This window comes from Planococcus citri, chromosome 2, assembly GCF_950023065.1.
Source record: "Planococcus citri chromosome 2, ihPlaCitr1.1, whole genome shotgun sequence".
Lineage (NCBI taxonomy): Eukaryota > Metazoa > Arthropoda > Insecta > Hemiptera > Pseudococcidae > Planococcus > Planococcus citri.
The window spans coordinates 60,267,576-60,289,151 of NC_088678.1; the positions used below are offsets into that span (position 1 = coordinate 60,267,576).

General features: G+C 42.0%; 1 protein-coding gene across 5 annotated transcripts in view; it reads right to left on the reverse strand.

Moving 5' to 3' along the window:
- zfh2 (Zn finger homeodomain 2) overlaps positions 1-21,576 on the reverse strand; it is a 247,387-nt gene that overhangs the window by 76,071 nt on the left and 149,740 nt on the right. For all 5 annotated transcript variants that reach the window (XM_065351949.1, XM_065351951.1, XM_065351952.1 and 2 more), the window contains 2 exons: positions 14,930-21,236; positions 10,912-13,929 (listed from right to left, as the gene is read on the reverse strand). In XM_065351949.1, the coding sequence (XP_065208021.1) occupies positions 10,912-13,929; positions 14,930-21,178 (9,267 nt within the window). In that variant the 5' untranslated portion in view covers positions 21,179-21,236. The remainder of the gene's footprint in view (positions 1-10,911; positions 13,930-14,929; positions 21,237-21,576) is intronic.

The window sequence follows — 21,576 nt, forward strand, 5'->3', positions numbered from 1 at the left end:
TCATCTAGCTGTCTCACTCTTTCTCTCTCTCTGGCATATTGATCGTCTCTCACACTAATACGTAGTACGTATCATCCATATCGATATAGTTTATGCTTTATTAATCCATATAATGAAGATTTAGTATTACACAGTTATAAAAAAAAAAAAATTACCAGAACCTGCTAGCTGACGATACCATGGCATTTTTAAGTACCTCTACAACAACACACACACTTACAATTTAATCTCGATACGTCCTATTAGCCAAGCATCAGAAGCATAGTACATATTTTGCGTTTCCAAACATTGTTAACTTATGTACCTATGTACTATCAGAGAAGCCATTATTTTCTTTCGAAATCTCATAGCAATTTATATTTTATAAACGCGAGCGAGTATAGGTAATACGTCCACCAGTCATCTTTTGTCTCTGTACATTGCTCCTTCGGTTCTCTTATATTCTTTTATCTTTTCTTATAATATATATTTTTTTACACCTTATAAGAGTATTTTTCCTATTCCTATACATCGTCGTCGCGATGATAATCATAATAATGTAATACGTATTACTCCTCTCTTTGCCATATTCGAGAAAAACCAGTACACCAGGGCGAAGACGAGAGTATCCATCTTTATGTACAATTTTCTATGGGAAAATCAGCATCAATCGATCGAATTAACGCACCAAATATGCCTTATTATTTGTGTGTAAGTGTAGTATAAACGAGCAATATTGTAAAATAGCCGAGTTGTTTTCGGTACCGATCGAGTCTTTTATTGCTTACCTATATGCATCTTGCTCGCTCTCCCCTCATCGTGACTAAAATTTTTACCAAACGAACGCGTCAAAGTATATAGCAAATTATCTCTCTCGTGTGAGTTTCCATTGTTGTTTTTATTATGGGTGTTTTTAATGCATATAGAGTAAAATGTAATACATCGAATATAGAAACACCGGTCTCATTTTGAAATATGCAGGGATACATATATACGATAATGTGGTAAATCAACCGTTGCCAGTGAAAAGAGGCGATTTTTACCTTTTTTTTTTAGGTGTCTTTGGATTCGTATGTGGAAATACGAGTAAATACAATGTAAGTAGTTTCGTTATCGTTGAATAATCTGAGAATATAATTTCTAATGAGAAAGGTAACAAAATCGAGATTCATCAAAAAGCACTGGATTGGATCATTGTTTATTTTCGGTTTTAGACTCCCCCCTCGTCCCCTCCCATCAACGATTTGGATGCTCAACTGTCTATTAAATCATATAATAAAAAATCAAATTTTTTACAAGTCAACACAGAATTTCGAAAAAAGCTGTTTAAAATTTTCAATGAGAAACAATCAAACATCTAAAAAAAATACATCCTTTTAGAAAAAATTACACTTATGGGGAATCTCAAAAAATAAAATCGATTCAGGAGATAAATATTCACAAAAATTCATACCTTTGATTTTTTTTTCAAAAATCACAAAAAATTCATTCAAGTTGAATTTTTTAAATTTCACTCAGAATATTAATTATACTCATCTCAAAAATGAAACTTTTGAACTTTGAATTGAAACAACTCAAAATCAAAGCGTTTTTAGAGGAAAAACTTATTGAAATTCAACTCTTGAAAAATTTTGTGCCCTGCAATTTCGTTCCCCTCCATTTTTTTGGAAGGGTCTTTTAATTTTATCAAAAATCGCAAAAAGTTCAATTCAAGCTGAATTTTTCAATTTTTACCCAAAATATCTCAAAAGCAAGACCTCTTGGAGAAAACATCGATGAAAACTCAACTCCTAGGAAATTTTGTGCTCCACAATTTCGTTTCCCTCCATTTTTTTTGAAGAGTAAAAAAAATCACAAAAAAAACATTTAATATGAATTTCTCAACTTTCACTCAATGAGATTCATGCGAGCCACAGCAGGATATATGTACAAGACATGATAGGAAAAGGAATGAAGACATCCTGAAGGAGCTAGGAGCAGAGCCAATCATTGCACGGGTGAAAGATTACAGAAAGAAATTGCGAAGACACGTTGATAGAATGCCTGACAAATGGTCCCCTTGAAAAGTCAAAGAATACACTCCAACTGGCAGGTGGAGCAGAGGAAGACTGAGAAAAAAAGTTGATGCAACTTATCACGAAGAATTTCACGCTCTACAATTCGAATTCTCTTCATTTTTTTTCGTAAGATCCCTAACTTTTCTCAAAAAATCGATTTTCCTTTCGAAAAAAATCACAAAAAATTATTCAAGTTGAGCTTTTCAAAATGTACCTTAAAAGCTAAGCTTCTTTAACAAAAATCTGATTGAACTCAATTCGTGAGAAACTTCGTGCTCTATAATTTTGATCCTCTCAATTTTTTTCATTTGTAGATTGAGTTTTTTTTTTCAAAAATCAATTTTGTGATTTGATTTGAAAAATTATAAAAAATGTTTCAAGTTGCACTTTTTTAATTCACTCAAAATATCTCAAAAACAAAGCCTTCTAAAAAATAAACCATTTTCACTCAATTTAGGTATGCTCTGCAATTTTGTTCTTTTTCATTTTTCTATTTATGACCTTCAATTTTTCTTAAAATCGATTTAAAAAAAAATGAAAGTCACCAAAGATTGACTTAAATTGAACTTTAGAAATTTTAAAAGGATCCCAAGGGAGGGGGTGACAAGAACTTTATTTTTTTCTTCAATAGGATTAAAGAAATGTTGTCCAAAAAATTTTAGTTTTATTAAAACACGGTTATTAGCCTATTTTTTTCAGATTTTTGAAATCTTTGGGTATTTTTTTAAAAAAATTTTGTGACTTTTCAGAGCATTTGAGCTGATAAAGCTTGAAATCATAATTTTCAACAACCAAATAAATAAGACTTTCGAATTGTTCTACACAAGACTTGGTACCATCAAACCAACTAGGTACCTGATGAGAAAGACTTGTACGAAAATTTCATAGATACCTAATAAAATACCTCATCCATCCAATCCCCCTCTCCCCTCCTCCAAACTCTAATTAAAAAACACAATCGCTCAACACTTATCACCAATATAGTAAAATTTTCTTTCAATTTTCTATCAACCATCGTCACGTTGCTTGGATACATTCTCATTCCTCAGCCGATGATCTCTCACATACCATATTACTCTTTCACAACAACTGTAAACTACACCCAAGGAAGACGGGAGAAGGGCAAAGAAATACCTTAGAAGATCCCTATACATACGTATTATGAAAACCACAAGAAAAAATCCTATCAACAACGTAATCGATATGTACGTATACCTTGGACGAGCCAATTAAATCTACCAATATCTCTATAACTTCAACTTCTCAATCACACGAACAGACACCATTTTCTAAATCCTCGACGACTAATTACCAATTACATCTCAATTACAATATTCACAGACCACTAACGAACGTATTATAAATAGTAGAATTCCAAGTTGAATACGAAAAAAAAAAAAAACAAATAATAATAAGATGATGAGCAATCCACAAAAAGGGTAGGAGAAGAGAAGAGGGGAAAATACGACCAAAGTTTGCAGATTATTTCAACGAAGAGACGTTGAATCAACTTTACGATCGAGGTATCGTCATCGAGTACCTACGACTTAGGTATATCCTACATAACCATAATTATTATTACGGCTACATAGTTTTCAATTTATCGCCAAACCTCATCATGACTCATACGAGTATTTAATTCCTTCACCGTTTGTATATTATTTAGTAATTACACCGCAGAAATTTCAAAATACATACAATGATTGTGATATTTCTTAATTATAACGTACCGTAGATTTTCGTCTTTCATTTTTTTGTAATGCTACGAAATTTTTTCAGATAAATTAAAAATGACTTCCTTACCAATTTTCCAAGTCCAATTTGGTCAATTTCCTCTAAGTAAATCTCCCCATAGTTTCATTTCATTTTTTTTTTTTTTTTTTTTATAAATCAATATAAAACCTCACCTTACAGCACAATACCATCTCTCACCATCACATCAAACAAGCGTGAAAACACACAGATCTGAAAAGAAATAGAAAACCATCTCTAAACCCAGGCTGCTTTAGGCGATTACGCGATAAAATCCCCCCACACCGCCACCCACCCATCACATTGGTCACTTTTTATATTCACCATTCTCCACACATCATTAAATTGTACATATACCTAGTTTCCTCATCCTCATTATACTCGTACTTGTATCTCCGATTCCATTTCATTTCATATCAATTGTTTAGCACACGTAAAAATTTATTAACGGATTAATATCACTAACATAACACAGCAGTTAATACCTAAAAAGTGTACGTGTATGGTTTAGACACTGATGACATGTCCAATATATCCACTTCTCATGTACAGGTACCTATCATTTTTTCAATTAATTTCGTAAATAGTTTATTAAAGAACAAGTCGTCGTCATCGTCTCGCAGCGTGATAATAGTTTCTTCTTTATTTAAGGTAAAAAAAAAAGAGCAGACAAAAAAAATACACGCATACACACATACGTCCGATCCAAACCGCGTCTCTCTCCTCTCGTCCCCATATACTGCTTCGAACAAGTCTACTATTACCTTAGAACGCTAATTACACGGTATACAGTACTAGGTAGTCGGTAACATAGGTTCTCTATTCTAAATGTACATGGCATGGCGTACGCTTTACTCGACAACTCTTTCCACAAACTGAACTAAAAAAACCAACATTTTCCATCCATACTACTGTTTAAATATTGGAAACCATCGCGAGCAGCAAAGGGTCCGTTATGTAGCGGCTAAATTATAATTAGATCTACTAAAACGTAAGCTAAGGGTTAGCAGCATTGCACATACACACTCGGTCGCCATGTCTTCCAACTGATACCACCCTTACCGCCTTCTTCCTCGCATTTCGAAGGGGGTGATTCAATATTCTAACTTTTTTTTACGTCTTTGAAAATGGTCGTCGTCCTTTACCACCCTTTTCTCTCTCTCTCTCTCTCTCAATCGTTTTCTTGTCATTCTGCTCACTGCCTATGTAATTATCGCGCATATCGCGAGATTTCCTCTTTCTGTACTATAAGCTGCTGAGCATACAGTCAGTCGTTCGATTCTCTAGGGGGAGAAAAGACTATATTATTTTTTTCACGAATTATGGCTCGGCTCTGTCAAAGACTAATGGCTCGATGAATAATTAACAATAATCGCCCAAGGAAACCTAATGATCGATATAGGAAGTCAGAAGAGGTAGGGTTCGGGTCCCCTCGTAAATTTATCCACCTTGGATACCAAAGTACCTACACCTTATAATCGAGGAAACAACAACACAACGCCGCGTATCTAATCGAACTAATTAAGCTGTAATTAGACATAATGTCCAAGATTCCCAACGTTTGGCTACTTTCGATATTACAGCATCGCATTCTCGGACACATAGATATATATACCTCGTAATAATCGATTAAAACCGAGTCCACGACCAACATTATGACGTACGATACATAATCGAGTCTTCTCTTACGACTAATTTGTAACAGTAGATTGCATCTTTTCCTCTCGGTAATAAAAAAAAATCAAAACTCTAATTATAGGCGATAATTATCTGGCCAGCGTGTTACGTCAGAATGTCAAAAAAAAGTAAGGCTTGGCCTACATTTCTGATGGTCTCTGATGGTAGATCAATTCTAATTGAAAAATAGCAGAACGAGCCATTTCAGGAATCAAATTTTGACACAAGTTTTTAGATTTTTTGGCAAACAGAATGTTTACCAAAATCTGATATTCAAAAATCGCGACTTTTCGCGATCTTTTTTTCGCGACTTTTTTCTCAGTACTCCCTCATTTTTAACCAAAAAAAATTGAATTTGAAGTTCATTTTTCTAATTTTTTGAATAAATTTTTCCTTTTTCGATTTTTTTTCATTTTATGGGCTTAAAAAAAGTTTTAAGTGTGTTTCGAGTAAAATTCATGATTTTTTCATGACTTTCATGACCGTTAGACACCCTAAAAAAATGCAAAATTTTGTTGAAACTCAGGTTTTTAGTATTTACCCAGTTTTAGATGATTTTAAAGCCTACAAAAATGCTTTCGTCACTTTAAACATGTTTTAATGTTTTATAAAATGTTTGCTGAATTTCGTCAAATTTTTCTAAAATTAATAATTTGCACAATTAAGAGCACATGGATCAGTCGTCCTTCTTCAATAACTTTTTACTTCAGAATTTTTTCTAAAAAGGCAACAATTCACTCGTACCCTCCAAACTTCTCCCATTCCAAAAAAAAATTCATTAAACTTTCTCACCTCGCGAAACCACAAAACGAACAAGGAAACAGGACGAACAACCCTGGCAAAAGCTCACCCACCACTGCACCCGTCTCACCAAGCTTTGACCAAGTGATTCATCGTCTCTTTGTCACCTTAAATATGGTTTAATTTGAAATCTCATACTCGCAGCATCCTACAGCGCCACAACAGCCTACCAAGTTACACCGTTCTATAATAAATTAACGAGAAACACGCCGACCTAGCAGCTTAATTCTCGGCAAGCTTCGTCTTTTCGCGCGTAATTAGATACTATCGTTTTTCTCTGATGGAAACCTCGAATTATTGCGGAGACTGGATCTCTATGGCAAGAGCAACACTGGAAGACGGAGGGAAAAAGACGACGACACTTATTAGAAAAAGGCGATTAAATTGGAGTAATTTATGGTATTTTGTAATAGACAATTCTGTATAAGCCTTTGGTCTTCTGGTCGAGGTCTTCGATCTTAATTCTTTCTAAATGAAGTTGGACCATCGTCATCAGCAAGGTCTTCTTTAATCGATCACATTTTCAAAGCACATATTTTCTTCCTTTTTTTAATAGGCTTTCTGTTCCTTTTTCATCCCTCTTAAAATTCCCAATAAAAATGATAGGTACTTGACGAGAAAAAAATTATTCGATTTTTGTCTTTTAATTCAACCCCCTCTTCCCCTCCAAAAATAAAAAATTCACAAAAATGACACTTGATGAGTTTTTTCTTCTGATTCAAAATCCCCCCCCTCATATCCTTCCAAAAAACCAAACTCCTCTAGAAATTGAAAAAATTTCAAAAATAAAATCAAAAATCTCAAAAGCTAGCTAATAATAATAAGAATCATAAAACTCGCGACAATCTTGTCTCGTGCCACAAAAAAAACACCTTCCAATCTCCATTTTTCTTCTTCAATCATCTCTAACCCCTTTGAACCCTTACTTTAAATTAAATCATAAAAAAACCACGCTCGTGTGTTTACATTCTCCAAAAAAAAAATATGGACGCGTGGACAATTTTCATGCAAATACTCAACCTTTCTTTCATAAGACACGAATAAGACCACTCTAGACCCATCAACTACGCATTTATCACCTCACAAGCTCTCATTTCCATGTCTCCCTATACAAAATCGCGTATTCGTCCCCTAGGTCGCCCTCATCGCCCAAAAAACCCGTCCAGCACGCGAGCTTTTCCGACCTCAAGTCCAGGTAAGGATGATCGGAGGCATCGCTTATGTAAATCTTGGCATCTTAATTGCACAGGAACGTGTCCTCCTGTCCCCGAGTTCCGGTTAAAATCCGTTCATTTCCATCTCCACCGCCACGATTATCATTTCTAATAGAAATTTGCATACCTCCGCGGTATAGGATCTTGGTACCTCTCGAATTACACTACCCCGTTCCAAATGCGTGCGTATTTGCATACCTAATATATTACAGTACCCGTTCTCGTACCCCATTTTTTTTGGTCGCGTGGGTTGGCACACTCGTTCCCCTGATGACGTTCCTCGATGCAATATTAGCATAAAAAATAATCATGCAAAAAATATCGTACGAGTACAAATCTGCCTGCACCTTGACTATACTATACATAGCTCAGCTCAGCTCAAGTCGAGTCGAGGATTCTAATTCGACCCCTTTGTACATAGTGCAACGTAACCACCACATATACAAATATGTAAATGAAAATCTTGCACCACCCTTGCTTCATCTCATTCCCTCATCTCATCCCGTTCAGCCATTCGTTACAAATCATTAAAAATAAAAAAAGAGAACCCTGTACGATGATTTAATGGTGGTCGTCAGCATCGCAGCAATGAGTCATTTCGTTTCAAAGTTTAATTACTCTTTTATCCCCGCGCTGTGTTTGCGGCCTTGCCCAGGCCATGCCAATGCCACCCTTCCCAAGGGCGTAAAAAACCTCTTACCCCTATCAAATATGGCGTATACCACACACAGACTACACGATGACCGATATCATCTCACATACACACGACCATCGTAGTATACCTAAAGTCTTCGTATGGCAGATTAGAAATTCCAATTTTAACACCCTCGATCGAAATAGATGCGAGAAGAAAAAAACCCATAGCTCTAATTTATATAGAAAACTTCTCCCTCATCTCGGTACATTGCCCATACCCATAGATATATTTTCTTGTGCTTTTCTTTTTCTTTTTTTTTTTAAATTCCCTCGCAAAAAAACATTATAACCGTGTACGAGACACATGGGTCCGGTTTTATTTTATTTCTCTTTCTCCCTCTGCGTATCGTATATACTACAGAACCATGTCCACCACCAACCTTATAAGCCACAGCAGCAGCATGACGACGACGACGTCCAAGTCACCCTTTTTTTTCCTCACATATATATTTTTTTAAAAAATATATATCTAAGAAAACTTCGTCATTTTCTCTCCATCTAGGTTTTTTCCTTCTTCGTCTTCTTCATCATCATCATCGTCACCATCGTCAATATTTTTCCAGCAAGTTTCATTATATCTTGCACGGTTTCCCCCTTCGCCTATTTTTTAATATGTTCGCTCCGTAGTCGTACTATACTTTCGATTTAATGGCCGAGCTAAAGATATTATAGCCGAATGGATTTTATATGGAAATGGTTATCTGTATTTCTCGTATGAGCCTCGTGTACACGTATAATATTTCGACTAAAGGACCTTATACGAGATGGCAATGGAGATCGTACAGAATGCAGAGGGGTACCTACGAGTATTTCATACGGCAAGCCCAGTCCAAACAGGGGAAAGGTGAGATATAATAACTTGGGTATAAATAGACAGGAAATGGTTTCGTTGGAGTTTTTTTTTTTCGTTCGAAATTGGATGGAAAATTCACAAATTATGGAAGAACCGCTGAAAGGAAATTATTGCCGGATTTAATCGCGAGAAAGTCCTTTTCAAGATCGTCTGCTCGATTTGAATCATTTTTGAATTTTTTTCATCAGGATACATTGTAAAATCCCTTCCCCAAGGCCACTTTAGGCCACCTACAGCCTCAATGAGATTTCAATTATTATCTTGAATTTCATTTACACTATTGAACGTTGAATATGCTACCCTAATTTTGGTACAAAATTTCGAATCCTAACGAACTCATCTCATCATACCCATTCTATCTCTGCACACATGGAAAAGGACAAAAAACACAAACATACCCAACCAAACAGACAAATAAGTACTCCCAGAGTCTAGTCTATAATAATCGAAAAACAAAACAAAACGAATCGAATCGAAAACGATGAAGGCAAAAAAAAAAAACACACACACAATACAAAAACTCAATCGAGCAGGGTACAGTGTACCTATATTTATTGAAAAATTCCACCATTCTTCGAGTGTCAGAACAATAGAGAGGAGAGCAATCGCAACTAGAACAACATAAAGAGAGAGGATGGCACGATAATCCAATATGTGTAGGTAAGAATTAGGAGCACACAGAGGTACGTACCAGGCTTCCTTCATTTAATACCTTATGTGCCTGTACACAGCGTACACTTATACGTGTATACAATGAATAAACCAGATTACAATCTGCTGGCAAATATGGCCACCGAATCGCGAATAAATCTATTGACAGGCATACGACGACGACGACCGACGAGTACCTATGCTACATATATCGCGACGATGAAAACAAAACGAAAAAAAAAGACAAAACAAAACCACCACTATGCCGCTGCCACCTCTGTGTGTGTGCGACCAGGTAAACGACCATCATATCGTGCTAGGAACAATTGGTCGCTTCATCGAGCACCTAAAAGAGGAGACCTGGGTGCCAGGTATTAATCGTTCGGTTTTATTCGAATGACATTTTTTATTATCCTCTTGCCAATCCATCCTCTCTTCGTAGAATTTTTCATCGATTTATCGAATTAGGAAACTCATTTGATGAAAGTCTCGTACTTAAAAGCTTTCTCACAAACATTCAACATTCTCGGTTAAGTATTTATTAATGAAACTTTCGTCCAGAAAATATTTCCAATAGGCACGAATATTTAGTTGAGAAAACAAATCTTAAATTTCTCACTTGATCGACTCACTAAAGTGAGAGCATTTTATAGAAAATTAAATCATTTTATTCATCGTTTTAAATGCCTCATGGCAGTCATGGCAGTCAAGTAATCAGACAAGTGCGCATGAAAATATTCGCAATACTATTTTTCAAAATTCTAATCTGATTTTCAAATTATTAAGGTGGTTAAATTTTTCAGAAATATCCATTTTTCAATTAACATCCAACTTTGGAGCGATCCCACCACCAAAGAGGCTGAGAATTCGACAAGATTTCCAATACAACATGCAATCGTACATCTGCTCCCAAAATGGCATTTCTTCGGATCCAAAATTCATCAGAAATCATTCATTTACATGTTTTGAATTTTTACCATCCAAAATGGCCAATTTCCAAGCACAATTATGGTGCAAAAAACATGCAGAAAATCTTCAAATACAAAATCCATTCTCATCGTATCAAAATACCACCATTTTCATTCTAAATCATACTCATCTCTTCGTCAAATTCTCAACCCCATCACAAACAAACGACTAAAATAAATCACCATTTACAAATATCCCACCACCGCATGCATCTTATCCATTAGATCGCTAAATTACGTGAAAAACTGTTTGTGGTACTTACAGCGCTCCAAATCCTTCGACTAGAGGCAGGTGACGCTGGTGGACTCTCATCCTCCATATTCTCAGAACACTCGGAATCGGAATATTCGTCGTCACACATACTACGGTCATTCATATCGGTCAATGGTCCGTTGCTGATGATGGATCTGTCGTCCGGTCTGGCGTTGGTGAATTTGATGGGATTACTGAGATCGACTGGTTTGCTCAGATCGAGTGGCGACTCACCGGTCGCTTCGGTCGGGTTATCGTTGGCGTCGGTTTTCATAATTTTACCAGCAGCGGCGGCTGCGGCAGCTGCTGCGGAAAAATCGGCCGGAAAATTCTCTTTGTCTAGACTGCCATTGGGTAAACTATGCTGCTGCTGGGATTGGATTTCGGTCAGGTATCTGCGCAAGGCGTCTTCGTAGTATTTTTTGATCTGGGCGTCGTTTTCATTGGCGCCATGCATGGATGCGGCGAATAACGGATGCAGCATCGAGTTAGCTGCCGCGTTGAAGTTGGCGAATTTCGCGGCAGCTGCGGCGCTTTGTTGATCGGCAGCGGCGACAGACTGTTGCGACAAGAAGGACGTCGAATCGTGGCTCACTTCTTCGTCGGGTAACGCGTCGATGTTGATTTCGCCGCGACTACATTGGTCAGCGTGTTTGGTGGTTAAATGCGATTCCAAGGCGGTTTTCACCTTGAACAAAGCCGGGCAAAAAGGGCATCTTTTGTTGATCACCTGCGAATGGGCTCGAAATTGACCTTTGCGTTCCCGAGCTCGAGTATTCTGGAACCATACTTGGACCACTCGCTTCTTCAGGCCGACCTCGTTGGCGATATTTTCCAACATTTTACGCGACGGATTACTCTCGATTTGGTACTTTTGATACAGGTAGTCGAGCTGCTCGGGTAAGATGGTGGTTCGCAGGCGTTTATCTTTCGGCTGATCGGAGTCTCGATCCGACAAATACACGTATTCTTCGTATTTACGTTTATTCGAGTTGAACATGGCGAGTAACGGATGAGGCGACGGCGGATTCGAGTTGGCGTTCATATCGGAACCTGCGGCAGCGGCGGCGGCTGCAGCGGCCGCAGCAGCAGCTTGAGCTTGCAACTGGGTATTGGCGTTAGCTGTCGAAGACGCCGAGAACGGATCGTGTTGTTGGGTTTGTTGCTGCGATTGCTGTTGCGACTGCTGCTGCTGTTGTTGTTGTTGCTGCTGCTGTTGCGATTGTTGTTGTTGCTGTTGTTGTTGAGCCTGCTGCTGGAGAATACCGAATGGACTTTCGGGCGGGTAGTTCGGGAATAGGTTCGGATTCATGATGTGGATGAGTTGATGCTCGCGCCATAGTTCGAATCGCGAGAACACCAGGTTACAATTATCGCATTGGAAAGTGTTATCTTTCGGGTCGGGCGTTGATGGGTTATGCGATACTGGAGACGATGGGTAAGCAGCCGACGACGGTGTAGGTGTGACCGGAGCGGCCGGAGTAGACGGATTGGAATTGGTAATGCTGCATTGTTGGTTTTGTTCGATAATGGTACTGCTATTGGAGTCTTCGGACGATAGCACTGCCGCCATTTGAGCAGCTGCTGCTTGAGCCTGAGCCGATCGTTTGGCGTCTTCTTCTTTGAAACAATGCGTCTTCTGGTGCCGGATGAGTTCGTAGTAGCGTTGGAACACCAGAAGGCATTTCTTGCATTGGTAATTCAGTCCGGGAGTGCGTTGGAAACGACCGGTATTCTCATCGATTCCAGCCACAGGTTCGACTGGTGGCTGATTTTCGTAAACTTTGCGAGCTTTTTGGCGAGCGTTCTGGAACCAAACGACGATCACTCGCGGACTCAGGCTGAGCAATTTAGACAGGTACTCGAGATCATCGTCTTTGGGATAGGCGTTGTTTTCGAAGAACTCTTGCAACACTTTGATTTGGTAATCGGTGAATCTAGTGCGATTGGCTCGTTTGCCTGAAGAACCGCCGGACGAGTTGCTACCGTTACTATTTCCACTGCTTAGCACACCGTGGGTGTAACAATCGACCGAATTCGAACGACCCGGTGATACGCTTCGGTTAGGCATCGTGGTCGCACCAAAATTGGCGTTCGTCAGCGACGGAGTGGACGTACTAAAGTTCTGGTTTAATTTCGGTGGTAGCATGTTGCTGCTTTGGTGCATGGCAGCGTTCAGCATCGAGCTCGAGGTGGCTGTCAGCTCGGACGATAAATGTTGCGAATTGAACACCGAAGAAACGGTTAGGTTCTCCGGCGACGAGCAAGGAGTTGGTACAGAGCTCAGACGTTCGGAGATATTCGGACTAGGAGGCGAGTGTGGTACTTGATCGTGCATATAGGCGAGATTCGGTTTGATATCGTCGTATTCTTCTTTCTTGACTCGATTACTCGCGTCGTTATCTGGTAACACGTTTAGTTTACTGTGCAGATCGACTCCGCCGCCACATTCCGATCCGTCTTTCGGTTCGGTTTTTATCAGTACCGGAGACGAGGCCACAGATCTGGGAGCCGAAAACGGCGGTTGCTGCAGACCGTGATTTGATTGGCCAAAGGGTGAAATTTGATCACATTTCGAGCCACCGTTACCAGTGGGCGTTGATGTTTTGCGGGTGGTATTCGCGACATTGGCCAGGTTCATTTTCAACGCAGACGAATCGATGTTGTTGTTTTGTTCGTTTGACGTCGCGACGCCGTTACCGCCGGTGCCGCCTGCTTCGTCGCCGCTGCTGCTGCAGTTCAACGGGATCACTTTAGCTTCGCCGGTTTTCTCGTATTCTTCCAAATTCAACGTCGTGGACGGAGGATTGTTGAAATTGTAGGGTGAGTCTTTGTTGCGCTGACGTTCTTTGAATAACGTATTACGGAACCAGTGTTTGATAACTTTGGGCGGTAAACCGCTTTCGGCGGCCATCTTGTTGATTTGCTCTTCCGAAGGCGAGTTGTTGATGTCGAAATGAGCTCGTAGGATTTTCAACTGATCGTCGGTGATACGTGTACGGGCGCGTTTTTGTTGCGACGCGTTCGCCTGTGGACAGAAAAAACAAGAAAAATGCAAAATTACACTCGTGGATCAGGGTGATTTTTTTTTCATTTTCAGGACAGATTTTTGATCATTTTTTGTAAAAAAAATCATAATAAAAGTAATCACGAGGAAGATTCAAAGGCAAAACAATATTGTGTCAATTAAAAATAAAAAAAGTATCTAAGAAACAATCTAGCTTTGATTTTTTGAACATTTTTTGATCAAACATTCATTGAATTTTTTATAAACTCTTAATATTCGGAAACGTCATCACTTCATCAGAATTTAAAAATTAGAATTCTGATCAATAGAAAATCAAATTTGATTTTTTCAACTATTAAATACTTTTTCATAAAAATAAGTTCGTATTTTTCAAATTTTTTATGAGCTACCAAAATTTTAAAAAATTTGATGAGAATTCAAAAATTTGAATTTAGATTATAAAACGATAAAATTATATTTTTCGAATAAATTTCTGATAAAATATTCTTTGAATTTTTCAAGCACACTCAAAATTTCAAAAACTTGCTTGAAATTTAAAAAATTGAATTCAGATCATAAAACACCCAAACTTGATTTTTCAAATTTTTGATTATCTCTTGATTGAATATTTTTCATGAGCTCCCAAAATTTCAAAAATTTGATAGAAATTCAAAAATTCGAATTCAGATTATTACACAACCAAACTTTTTGTTTTTTTCAATTTTGGAACATTTTCTGAATTAAATATTTATCAAATTTGTCATGAGCTCCCAAAATTTTGAAAACTTGTTGACCAAACATTCTTTGAATTTTCTATGGACTCCCAAAATTTCAAAAATTTATTCGAATTCGAAAACTGAAATTCAGAATGATGAGATATTGTAAAGTGCTCTTTTTACTTTGAAAGATAGATTGACCCCAAAATATCCATTCAAAATATTACCACCCCCCTCCCATCAATATTCTACATCTAGTAATACAAATAAAAATATAAATCCATAAACCAAATCAAAAAACTCACCACTTGTTGCTGCTGCATCAAATGTTGTTGTTGCTTGGCCAGTATAGAGTTAGTATCGAGATTGGCGGCCGCTTGCTGGGTAAATAGTGGATTCTGCCCTTGACCCAGACCGACGATGGAATCGAACGACGGCGGAGGCGGCATCATCATAGGAACTAGAGGTGGTTGCAGATTCATGGCGGCAAGAGCGGGCATATTGAGTCCGAGAGGTAAGCCCATACCGAGACTAGCCATACCCATCATCATGGGATTAAATTGCTGTAGCTGTTGCTGGAGTTGCGAAGCTGCCATCGCGTTGAGGGCAGCCTGCATTTCGTTCATTTGTTGAGCAAGTGACATCGGAATATTGGGCGACGGGTTACCGGAATGATTGCCTCCGGCTCCGCCACTAGGCGAAACCGAATCTGTACTGGAAGCTGGCGTGGAGCAGGCGGTAGGTGGGTTAGGTGTGCGAGAGGGCTCGTTGTGCGGCATATCTTTCTGCATGGAATGATCACGGTCGTCGGAATCTCTGTACGAGTCGGAGGTATCGTTCAAGGATTGATTGTGATCTTTCAGGGTATCGTCCGATTCACGATAGGTATCGGTACCTACATCGGCCGTCGTAGTTGTTGGTATCGTTGACGAGGCCATCGACGTGATGGTCGAGTCGATATCACCGCCGCAAGCACCGGATGCTTTGCTCGAGGTTGTCGTATCCATATCGGTGGTATTGGTAGTCGTTGACGAGTTAGCCATATCGGCATCGGCGGCAGCCGCAGCCGAAACTAGAGCTGCGGCCATCGAGTTGGATAATCCGGCCGTCATGGCTGCTGGAATGACTTTCTTTTCGATTTCGCATTTGATCTGTTGAGCGTATTTTTCGAGGAAGTCTAACGGTACCAGATCTTTGTGTACTTCTTCGCAATGAGCTTTTAGTACCCAAACACTGGAGAACTCTTTGTTACAATGAGCGCACGTAGATTTGGACACTTCGGGTAATTCGTCGCCGCCGCTCGAAGGTACGTCGTCTTTTTCTTCTCTAACGTGATCGTGGATACCTCCCGAGCTATCTTTGCGAGCCTCCATAACGTGAGATTCTTCATTGAGCAACTGAGCCGTCTGCAGTTCAGCCAACAGTCTTTCGTTTTCTTCGCGTTCTTTGCGCTGCCTTCTTTGGTGATTCTCGTTGAACTGCATCACCAAATCGAAACCGAAACTCTCTAGTAGATGTTTATACATATGCGAGGATTTTTTCGCTTGTTGGGGGAGTTTCATGAAGGCAGCGGCTTCGTCTCCGGCTGCGGCTGCTGCGGCAACCATCATCGAAGGCGGAGGTGTTTTCAAGTCGGACTGGGACGTGAATTGCATAGCGGCCGAGGTAGGTGTAGAGGCGGCCGCAGCCAGCGTAGGAAACATACTCATCCAGCATAGTTGCTGATGAGCGTGCAGTTGGTCTTGATTGACGAAGATCGAGTTGCAACGTTGGCACGAGAACATACCGTGATGGCCGGCACCGACTAAAGAGCTGACCGGAGACGTTGCGGTATTCGCTCCGCCATCTTTGAACGATTTTCGGTCATCGTCTTCGGAGCTCGAGTTCGATTTAGGCGTTAGCATTTGAGCCGACGTAGGAGGTGAGATCATCGAACCGGTGGTAGTCTTTTTATGTTGTTGTTGTTGCTGCAATTGCTGACTAATCGAGTTGTAATGCGACGTAGGCGAGACCATCAAGTTCTGTGCGACGTTGCCGCTGTTCGGATTCGACTGCTGGAGATCTTGCGAGGCTCGTTTCAATTTATGTAAATGGCTGACGGAATTGTAGTGTACGAGTAAGATGTTCTTCTGGGTGAACGATTCTTTGCAGACTTCGCATTTATACGGACGATTCGGGTCGAGGTATTTTTCCATAGGGTATACTACTTTCTCACCTTTACGATGAGGTACTTTTTTACTGTGTAACGTCGTCGGACTTGTATCGTCGTGATGCGAAGATGATTTCTTGGTATGCATCATCGGACCATCTTCGTCCATCGATTCGTCCGTATCCATGCGCAAGCTTTCTTTCTTTAGTAACTCGGTTATCGACGGATCTAAAGCTTGACCGCTGAGACCGGCCAGCAGTAATGGGTTACTCAGCAAGCTCTGTTTGAAAACTAACATCTCTTCTTCGGTTAGATCGGCGTGAGACGTTTCGACGTGTTTTTGTAGCGAGATAATCGAACGGAAACTACGTCCGCACAGCACGCATTTGGTAGCATCGCGTATGAAATGGTATTGCGAATGGATTTGCAGTTTTTCCATCGTTTTGAAGGCTAAACTGCACTGACTGCATCGGTATTTGTAGACGTGTTTCTCGGACACGGCCACCGTATCCATACGATTCTGTTGTATGTGTACATCGAGATAATGTCTTTGCACGTTCAAAACCGTCGTGAAATAAGCGCTGCATTCTTTCTTGGGGCATAAAAAAACCGATCCTTCGATCTGTTTGATATCGAAGTGGCCGCTTTCGTTTTGGTGCAAACAGAGCTCTTCGCTGTTACGGAACATTTTCTGGCACGTCGTGCACCTCATGCCGACGCTGTCTTCGAAGGTGAGATCGTTGGCGCCGGTTTCTTCGGCATCGTCGGCCTCTTCGGACGAATCCGATTGGGTGCATTTCGTCTCCATGTCTTTACTGCCACCGGAAGAAGAGGCGGTCGACGAAGACGGACTGAACCTGTGACTAGGAGGCGTTTGATGAACGTTGTTGTTACTGCTACCGCTGGTGTTGGCGTTCGACGACGGTTTAGGAGTAGTCGACGAAGCCGAGCATTGCGATTGGTTGCAGAAGTCGAGACCTTGTTCGGAGATCGAGTCTGACGGTTGCGCTATCACCTTGAACATATCGCTGAGATCGATTTGCGCGTCTTTGCCGGCCGATCGCCTGTGCAGCTGGTGGATTTGTTCGATTTTCAAATGTTGCATCGAGCGAATATGCTGAAACAGAGGGAGCTTGTCGGCGCAACTGAATTCGCACAGTAGACATTGGTATATTTTGGGCGAGTCGTCGTAGTTGTCGCGTAAATGCCTGAACAGCGAAGCGCTGAACTCGTGTCTTTGGGCAGCCGCGTGTAACTGCAGCTTGTGCGTGCTGTTCGTGTAGTAATCGCAGGCGTTACAGCGAACCTGGACGCCGCCCGGAGACGAGACGTATTTGAGCTTCCATTCGTTACGGGGGCCGCCTTCTTTCACATGGTTTACGTGCTGCAATCGTTGCAGATGTTTGTCGGTTTTGCAATGCAGTTGGAAATTCGCTTTCAGGGTAGTCTTATAGGTGCACAGCTTGCATACGTAGTGTCCGGCCACGATGGCCAATATCTCTTGTTCGCGGATCTTGGTACGATCGGCGGCCAAGTGGTGGGAAAGCGCCTCGAGCGAATCGCTGGTGAACACGTTGCACACGCAGCACTGGAACAAGTTATCAGGATTGAGATCAGCCGGTTCGGGAGGTGGTTCCATTGTTTCGGGGTTCAGGCCCATATCGAGATTCGGAGCCATTTCGGGCGACATATGAGGCGGTAGTTGGCCACCAGTCATTAGCTGTATGAGTAACGCCTGGTTATAAGCCATATCGGCGAGAGCCGCTTCCGAATGAGGAGGTGGTTTTTCGCCCGGTAACGTCAGCCCTGGATGGAAATGCAACAGTTGTTCGAAGTTTAGCTGTTGCTGGTGCTGCGACGCTGGCGATTGTATGGCACTGAGAGCTTGCATTTGTTTCATGTTCTGTTGCAGCACCATCATGTTATGCGTATGCTTCTCGCTGGTCATGTGGATACGCAGATTACGCGCCACGTTCGTCTCGTAGTTGCACACGTCGCAGCGAAACGTTGGTTTAGGTTTCTGCTGCGCGACGGCCGGAGAGCCGCCCATTTGGCTGTGATAAGGTAGGCCAGCCGGACCTCCTGGGCCAACTCCTGTACTCGGACTAGTCATACCGGTCGGTTTGGGTTGACCGACAACGCCACCAGGGCCTCCGGTCGAACCAGGGGTTGGCGATGGCTGATGACCTGCACCAGCCGGACCGCCTAGTTCGGAATTCGATACGGTGCCGTTCTGCAGCTCTTGCATGTTGTTGAGATGTTTGTCGGATTGCATGTGTATGCTGAGGTTGCCTTTGGTAGTGGTCGAGTAGTTGCACACCTCGCAGCGGTACGGTTTGTATCCGCAGGTGTAGGTTTCGCCTCGCGCCAGACGCGGATGCGGTTGTCCGGCTATGCAGTATATGCACGAGGTCTCCGTTTCCGGGTGCTTCTCTTTCATGTGTATCTCGAGCGTTTCTTGGTATTTATAGTGCCAATTGCATTTCGGACACTTTAAAGTCTTACACGAGTTTCGCGAATGCATGCCGGCAAGCGGGCCGCCGCCGACGCCGCCTAACCGGGAGGAACTTAGGATGAGCTCGCACTTGGCGCAGTCGACGCCGCTAGGCCGACCGCCCATGTGATCCGGACACACGCCTATCGTCGTGCCCGTCAGGAAATTCGGCGGATGCTGAGCGAACGTCATCGAAGACGCTGACAGCAGCGGACTGACCGTCGAACCGGGCGATGGACTCGGGCCCGGTGACGTAATAGCGCCATTGTTGTTGCTATTGCTGCTACCGCTACTGGCCGTCGTGGTCGTTACGACCGGCGACGCCGAAGAAGTTGGACCGCCGCTGCTAATAGGACTTTTGCGCGTTAGATCCATCACACAAGATAACGACGACGACGCGCTGCTCGAGGCGTTCGCAGCGTTCGAAGCGTTGCTATTAGGAACTCCGGTATTAGCGACGACGTTACCGCCGCCGTTGTTACCACCGCCGAATGACGAATACGAGCTGGGCAAATGATGAAGGCCCGACGACGCGGTCGTTGACGTCGATGTAGCTGTCGACGACGACGTTGGCCGATGGTATTTGCCGCTGCCGTCAAATTTATTCGAAGACACCATCGACGCGGATGAGGCCATCGAAGATGACGCCGTCGTTGACGAAGACGCCGCCGCTGCTGCAGTCAGTTGCGACGGAGGCGATAAAGGTTCCAGAAACGAAACCAGCGGTTCTTTCTCTTTGCCTACGCACTGTATTATGGCCGAGGTATTCTTATGACTGAGTATATCCTTTTCGTCTTCCTGCAGCAGTACATTATGGTCGCTCATCGCGTGCGCTACGAACGATTTAGCGTATCCGAAAGATAATTTACAAATGAAACACATAAGGATCGGTTTGACCGGCACCGACGACGGATTCTCGCCGCCGCTGCCGCCATCTTGACTACAATTCTTATCGCCGGCTCCAGCCGTCGAATTTCTTTCACTATATTTATTATCACGAACCGAATAAACCCTATAACTATGCATAACCGGTACATCAGGAACTACGCTTTTATCTGCTTTCACGCAATTCGCCATATTGCCCCCATATAGCGCGTGGTGATTGGTGTTACGCGTCGAAACGTATATGGCGTTGGCGATCTGCGGAAAGCCTTCGGAACGAGACACGTTGACGCCGCGTCCGTCCACTATGCACCCGTTACTGATGAGCTGCGGCAGTTCGCCGTCTTCGTCGCTCAGTTCCGAGTCTTCGATGATATACGCCGAGCCATCGGGATTATATACGATTTTACCGTCGAAATTCTCAACATCGCTCGTACTAGACTCGTCTACCGCACTCGTCAGTTGTTTCTCTTTACCGCTATGGACTTGGACGCTGCTTACTGGTCTACCATCGTCGTCATCTTCGCCGGCGCTAGATCCGTCTTCGTCGTCGTCATCGTCGTCTTCGCTGCGATTCTTGATGATGGTCGACTCTTCCATACACGTATCGCCGAATTCGTCGTCGTTTTGGCGACCAGCGCTCGTTCCGGAGCTCATCTCGTGCACGAATTTACTACCGGATGGAGGCGACGAGAGGCGTTGCTGAGCGCCGTCGTCGCGTCCGGCGATCAGACCTGCCGGCGGAGACGCCGTCGAATCTTCTTCCGGACTCATTTCGCCGCCACTGCTGTAATCGTCGACGTCGTCTTCGTTATTATTATTGTTGTTATTGTGTTTGCCAGCACCGATGCTGGTAGCGCCGCCGCTTCTACTGCTTTGGCCACCACCACCAACAAGATCGTGCCGATGGTGATGATGCTGATGGTCGCTGTCTATTCTTTTGCGTTTCCGCTTCTTACGCGATGCGCCGATTAGACCGGCCGGTTCCCTCTCGTCTACTGATGTTTCGCCGGCGATGGGAGAGGGCATCGCTGTTCCCGAATGTCAACCATCACAAAATGACATAATCGACGCCAGTCTATCCAATCTGCAAGGCAAACAAACGAAACAAAAAGTTGATTAGTCACACGAATTGGCCCATAGCAAATTACACAAAATGTTTTCAATTGAACTTCAGTTCGTTACTGATTCAAATTCAGCTAATGTGGATAGTAAAATAATTGCTAGTTTACAAATAAATCATGATAATTCAAAAAAAAGTCAGGGAAATGATGACTCTCGCATTTGGACTCTGCATACTCCCATTTCCAGAGGATCTATCGCCAATTGATCTGTGCGTTATTCGTTCAAAATTTCACAAAAATCGCTCGAAAAATTCCCAAAGTAAACGAATTTTAGTAAAAGCACAAACAAAAGAGTAAAAATCG